Source organism: Acinonyx jubatus, chromosome B1, assembly GCF_027475565.1.
Source record: "Acinonyx jubatus isolate Ajub_Pintada_27869175 chromosome B1, VMU_Ajub_asm_v1.0, whole genome shotgun sequence".
NCBI lineage: Eukaryota > Metazoa > Chordata > Mammalia > Carnivora > Felidae > Acinonyx > Acinonyx jubatus.
This window is the reverse complement of record NC_069382.1, coordinates 146,201,983-146,208,966: the sequence shown is the minus strand read 5'-3', so window position 1 is coordinate 146,208,966 and position 6,984 is coordinate 146,201,983. Positions and strand designations below refer to the sequence as shown.

Here is a 6,984-nt window from a genome sequence, read left to right as displayed (position 1 = left end):
AAACTTATTGAAGCAGAAGGTAGAATGGTAGATGCCAGAGGCTAGAGGGATGGGCCAACAGGAGTTGCTGCTCAAGAAGCAAAATATTTCAGTTATGCAAGATGAATGATCTCTAGCGATCTTTTGTACAAACACTGGGCTTATGCTTTAATAACACTGTACCATATACTTAAAATTTTGGTAAGAGGCTAGATCTCATGTGTTGCTTTGTTTACCACAATAATAAAGAAAATCCAAGGGTAACTACTATGCCAGTACCAGGTAGCAATGTTAAATAAACTTTTGACAACCCCCAAAAAAGAGAATCTTAGGATTTTGAAGCAAAAATATGATCCATTTTCATGATATCTCTTTCCCATAGGAAAAAAACCATCTCCTGGCTTATTACTGAGCTCTGGCTGAGATGAGACACTTGACCATGGGCACCAAGTGACTATGCTACTTGTGATGGCCTATGTTGTGGTAGCAAGAAAAATGTGACTGAACGTTAGCAGCAACATAATACAATTAAATAGATACAGTATATATGAGAACAGGCCAAAGCAGGCCCAGAAAAACAAGTAAATTTTCTCTGCAGGTGGCTTAGACTCTCATGGAGCTTAACGAATATTTTTTAAAAAAATTTGTCAATCCTCACTTTCAGAATCACAAAGGAATTATCCTTTGAAAATAGGGAAAACATTCTCAGGGCTAATTTATGTATGAGTATACATGATATTCTCCCAGCAGCAGGAAGTAGCCATTGTTACAGCTCCACTGAAAGGTGTCTCTGAAAGATAGTGGTGAAAACAAAATTTTCCCCATGTGTAAAATATCAAGCAGTATATCTAGGTAACTGTTTTTATGGGGAAAAGGTGCTTTACAACTCTATAGATTCATAGGCAAAGACTAATGGATTGAGTGGCTTGTCAAAGACAGGAATAATTAGAGAGAAGATTAAAAGCAAGAAGATCTGAGGGTAGAGGTCTGTGAATAAACCTCTTGGAGCTTGCATAGATTATGAGGATACTTATATTCTGTAAAAATTCCCTTCAGAAGTCATGTGCTATAGACAACGGTCTCAATAATAAGGTGAGCAGTCCTGTCCTGTTGGAGTCTTTTTCCAGACAGTCCAGAATTTTATCATGAAGCTCATGCACAAAGCAGTGAAGACTGGGATGAAACTATGTATGAATGCACAGCAAGGAGTTCACCTCACCAAGGCTCATCTGGCTGTGCCAGCTGTTACATGCTCAATCTGTTATTAGCAAATATGTCCCCACCTCCTTCCCAATATGGTAAACTGCCTAGGGTTCTAGCTAGCTAGAAAGTAGAAAAGTTGGTCACCTTCCACTGAAAGGTTGAACCATTTTATTCTTCATAGAAATAGTTATAATTTCAAGATAACAGATATCCCCTTCACCTTATCTGTAGTATTTCTGCCAGATCACAAACTATGCACATGAGGCCTTAGTAAAAATGTTGGTTTTGATATCAACATTGTGTATGACCAGGAAACATATTTACAGCCAAGTAAATGTAGCAAAATCTAATATTCATGGAATTTGCTGATTTTACCAAATTCCCCCTTAGCTAATGAAAGATTTTCAGGGTTTTAGCTGGGAGACAATATCCTATGTATTTTAGTTTCTGTCTCAAAGGATGCAATGTATGCTTCAAATCAGAGTCTCATATAAAAAGTCTTCTGTATTTTAGTTTGAATACATGGGTTCAGATCTCAAGGGGTTGAAAATGGTAATGAGTCCCCTACAAGTATGCGTCACCATTTTCCTTAGACAAGTTTGTTTTCCATTGTTACAACTTGAAGTCAGGCAATTGGAGGTTGCATTTCTCAAAAGAGGAATGATATGGCCATGATTTACTTAGATTATAAACCATGAATGTTTCTTGATTATTCTGAGCTCCTCTGCTTCAGAATTCAGTCAGAGATTGTGTTACTCTCTTGGCTGTAGTCATGGATTCAAAATACCAAAGGTAATTAAGCTGCTGACGTTTATTTGCTGTGGATGAAGTTTTGGATCACCCTATCAGGTAAAGAACCGTAACTAGAGGAGATGCTGTCAGAGGATAAGGGGAACATGTAATGCTTATGAACAAAATAAGTGAAAGTATTAAGTGCAGCCTCTTGAGTATCTCTAAGTTCTGAGAATGTAAGGGCTGTGGAACAGTGCTCTGATAGGACTTGGTTTCTGCTTGTTAGGGATGAGAATTTCCTCATTTGAATAGTTCTACAAACAACCGCTCAGGAAAGTTCATTTTCAGTGGGTATGTATGTATGTATGTATGTATAAATGTATGTATGTGCGTATGTATTATTTTTATTTAATTGTTTGTTTATTATCCAAATACATGTTGCAGTTAGACAGCTAACTAACAGGAATTTTTGCCAGCTGCCTTCTGATGTTCAGGCAAAGGAAGAAACCTGAAGATAACCAGTAGGAGGGGAGAAAGGAGGTGAGCAGTGGCTATTGAACAGAAACAAATCTCTATGTGGTAGGTGGCCAGTCTCTGAAACCAAATGGGTGTCTGAACATGGGTAGTGCTCAACACCATGAATAGCTAGCCAACCTCTCATTGGACCTTAGCCATTTACTGCAATCCAATAGCAGAAAGTGAACTGGGCATAGAACAAACAAAAGCAGCTCTTCAGGGAACATAAATTGTAAAATTAAAAACACATCAACATGAATCAACTACTAAAGTGTTAACATTTAACAAACACATTTTCAGCCTTCACAAAAAATTTCTTAAGAATTTATTTGCATTTCCAGTCATGTACATATTCAAAAAGAAATTCTTATATGTTCATGTATCATATATCATTCAGTTATTTTAAAATTGGAAGTAATTTTCAAAATGCCACATTGAAATGACAACAGATTTCAAAATTTTCAGTAAGCCAATGGATGTTATTTATTGCCTCAACTATACAGCTAATACTGGAATTAAAACTTTAATTAGAACATGTCATTAAGTTTATAAAGGGTAAAGAAAGTGCAGTCTTTAATCTATTTGCTAAATTAATGCAAAGCTGATTCAAATATGATCTTTGCATGATAACTATTTACTATAGCATGCCCTTAGTCATGTAGACCTGCTAATACCATACGTCCTTGGCATAATGCTTAATTAATAAATTTAAATTTGTAGAAGACAAAGACTGAAAAATGACACAATGATCTTATATTGCAAGTAAATATTTGTTTTTGCTAGAAAACTGAACAAATTTGATTATAAAGAGTGATTATAGATTATGTGCATTAGTCATTTTTCAATATACTAAATTGGCATTTAACTTTATCAATTGTACTGTTAATTAAACATTTCATAAAAGTACTAAAGTCTTTTCTATATTTCTTAGTTATTTCTTCCATAAATGATCTCTTCATCTTTAACGTTGCTGACATTCTCTGTCCCTGAGAGCAAATAATGACCCACTTAATCTTTTTTGTTTGAGGGAAGTCCCCAGACCCTTGCATTAGAGTCCACACAAGAGTACTGGTGGATTACAGGCTGGAACATAGGCCATGATTATCTGTGTGTTCAGTGGGAATTTGTAGACTTTCCCTAGAATGATACATTATTACAGTTATCAATATAGGCTCTGACTCCAGTCGCTTTGGGCTAGCAGAAGGGCTTATTTTTATGCAAAAATAAATAATTACTCTTATTATAGCATACTAATCTTTTATGGTGGTTCCTTGATTTGTATATTCTAGGGGAACTTGTGAAGTTTAGTCTTCTATGTTCCTTACATCCATCACATTCAGCTCATACTTTGTGTGTTCCTGAGGATTCAGCATGTTGTCAGCCAGCACGTTCCTAAGGTTAAGCATACTGAAAAATAGTGATATTTTGAATAGGGTATACATAAAAGTATTAGTGTCCCTGTGTCAGGAAAATGAGAAGAAGAGGGTAAAGGCACCTGGGAGAAGACAAAAGAAGACTGGGACGTGTTTACTAGTTAATGATCCTGTTGAATTCTAGGCTTTATCTCTAAGCTAAGGTAGAGGAAAGGGAATTTTGAAAACAGGATGGAGATAATGTGTTTTCATTAAGGTCACTGTGGCTAGAATGAACAGGATTGCCCATTAAGGCCTTTGCCAAACTTAGAAAGATCTATTCCCTCTTTTTCTTCTTTCCTGTTTTACCAAGTTTTTGGCAAGAAAACAAACAACATTTTGTGACCAAGAAGATAGCAGTTGCTGCACAGACCAGCAGGAACCCAATCACATCGAAAGAATGGTACTGGAACCAGGTGAGGTCATGGGCAGCTGGACGCAGGTGCTTGGCTCCTTTGTGACGCATGACAAACTCTATCCAGAAGACTGCTCGATCTAGGGGCTTTACAGGTTGATCATGTTGAATCCTTGATAACCTTGTAGCATTCTCTTTATAACTGGTAGGCAGAAATAGACAAATGACAAATTACATAGAAATTAGAAAAAGGTTTTCTTCTCATTATAGGCAATATGTCATGCATGTTATATGTTAATTAAGCCAAAGGCCATAGATACCTTGAGAAAAAATTCATTCTTTGTGAGACATTAACTTTGTTGATTGTATAGAATCTTAAAAAAGGTGTTAAGAGAGGATGTAGAAGAAATATATTCTTAACAGAATGCGGTGAAATGCAAACATAAGAGATGGAATAAATTTGTTACAAAAGTATAGCCTAATTTTTCCAAGGAGCAATTTTGATCTTGTGTAAAGTATAGTTTCCAAGACCGTTCCAAAACCAAGACTGTGAATAACCCAATATTGTGGGAAAATATCCATAAGAAGTTCCATAAGCATGGTGTCTAATCTCTGGCTAGTTCATGATGATAGACAAGTAACTGATAATTAACATAAGTAAACCATTTCTTCAGTGTCTAAGACCTTGACTCTGATAATTCATCTGCTGCACGCACTTGTGTTTTTGTAATGCGAAACACAGTGTCTATATAGGCAATATCAAGATTGGGTAAAGATAATAGGGTAATTTTGGAAGTATCAAGGACATGAACTTTGAGTTTTTCAGATAAATAGAAATATCTTGTTAGAATTATTGCCCCTAATCAATGTGACATCACTGTAGCAATAGTTATATAGAGTTTTAACAACTCTAATCTCTCAAACAACAATGGGAATAAGTATGTATTTGAAAGGCAAGTAATGTCTTCACTGGACATTTCTTGGCTGGTGAGCCAGAATTAGTATATTTTATTTTGGTTTTGTGTTAGAAATAAAAGTTTCAAATGGAGACATGAAGCTAAAGGAAGGTTGGTGAAATGCAAAGAGATGTCCTGATGTGAGTTGGACATTTGGGATTGGAAAAGGAGGAATGTGATCATCAATCACCAGTGAACATGGTATGCTAGATCCAGTAGCAGGGGGTAATTTACTTGTATTCTTTTTTGGTGTGCAGGGAGAAAGGATAGTCATACTATTTCAATTGGATTGTAATATAGGTAGGGTTAAGTAGAATTTCACATAGCTCATCCTAAAACATTTCAGGCAAACTGTGGTGGCAATAAATGCCTATTTTTCCAAATCATATTTTTGTTCAAGGTTTTCTCCATTTATAGACAGAGATTTAAAATCTGAAATACATATATACTAGATAGATAAACTTGCATTTGTAAAATATACTTTCTTATCAATGTGAAAAGAAAGACCTTTGCTCATACTTAAAATGATGATTTAATATTTTATTATACACTAATGTTATATGACTTATCTCAAAACACTCAATTAATTAAAATTACTATAGTTTATGTATTTAAGTGTAATCTTTTGTGTTCCTTAATTCCTTTATGGATTAAGAAAAATGGAAACTAAATATATCCATATATACACTCTACAGTAAACCCTTTTGTTCCCAGATAATTTCAGAATTAGAATTAGGTTTAGAGTTAATGGTAAGATATTTCAAAAGAAATAATTTTAGGTATTTTACTGGAAAATTCTGATTACTTATGTTTCTATCTTTTGCATCAATAGTTTCCAAATTTACAATAAAATTTACTGGCATTCTATGCAATAAAGTAGAGTTTTAAAACATTACAGAACTGACTTACTCTGATATTTAGTAAAAGGAACCACATTGTCAGCAATTAACAGCCCAGCAAGTCTAATGCATTAGACATCGAGATCATCATTTATGAGAAACAGAAGATCATAGTAAGCCTTGATGAAGCTCTTAACCCTAGATCCAGCTCCTGAATTGATGATACCAAGACTATTTTGAAAATTAAGACTTAAAATGCATTTAATAAAAATCATTTGATTGGAATGTGTGTGGGAGGGGAAAATGAACTACTAGCACTGACTTTTTAAGTTGGATATAAAGCAAACATTGAGTGTTCTCCCGCTTGGGAATCAATACCTTGACCTCTTTGTCTAAAAAATCCTGCAAATAGGGCTTTGAAGAGATGGTTTTACATAGATTAGTTCCACCAAAAAAAAAAAAAAAAAAAGCTGCACAACATTGCCTTTGAGTTTACCTTCTCCTCTACCTCCTGAATTTCAGATTTCAGTAATATAAACAGAATGTGATAACTATCCTTTGAGTTTTGCCTCTGAATAAAATAATGGAGTCTCAGATAATCTGGAAACAAGTTTAAATACAAGACACCTGTACAAATTCAGAACAAACACTGAGAGAGCTAGATGAAAAAATATACAATATTGGGGGGAAACATAAAAATGATGGACTCAGAATGCAGTTAGGCATAATACATAGCTTAAGGAGAGTTGAATTTTAATAAGAATGCAATGGTGATCAACAAAAGATTAAAAAATCAAGTTATAAAACAAAAAACAGTGATAAAGGATAGAAATAGGCAGTTTGAATGGTTAAAATACCTCCTTAAAGGATTAATAATGAAATTAGAAACAGTAATTTTTTAATGGCAAAAAGTAAATTTACTAATTATGGATTGTTTGAGGAAATCTCAATGAGTTAAGAAAAGTAAAAAATATTAGGACACTTAGAAAATA

At 34.5% G+C, this 6,984-nt stretch overlaps 1 protein-coding gene across 5 annotated transcripts in view; it reads right to left on the bottom strand.

Annotated features, from left to right (window-relative positions):
* Nucleotides 1–2,741: 2,741 nt before the first annotated feature.
* LOC106977026 (UDP-glucuronosyltransferase 2A1) overlaps nucleotides 2,742–6,984 on the bottom strand; it is a 52,562-nt gene continuing 48,319 nt past the window's right edge. For all 5 annotated transcript variants that reach the window (XM_015074500.3, XM_015074501.3, XM_053217276.1 and 2 more), the window contains one exon: nucleotides 2,742–4,399. In XM_015074500.3, the coding sequence (XP_014929986.1) occupies nucleotides 4,120–4,399 (280 nt within the window). In that variant the 3' untranslated portion in view covers nucleotides 2,742–4,119. The remainder of the gene's footprint in view (nucleotides 4,400–6,984) is intronic.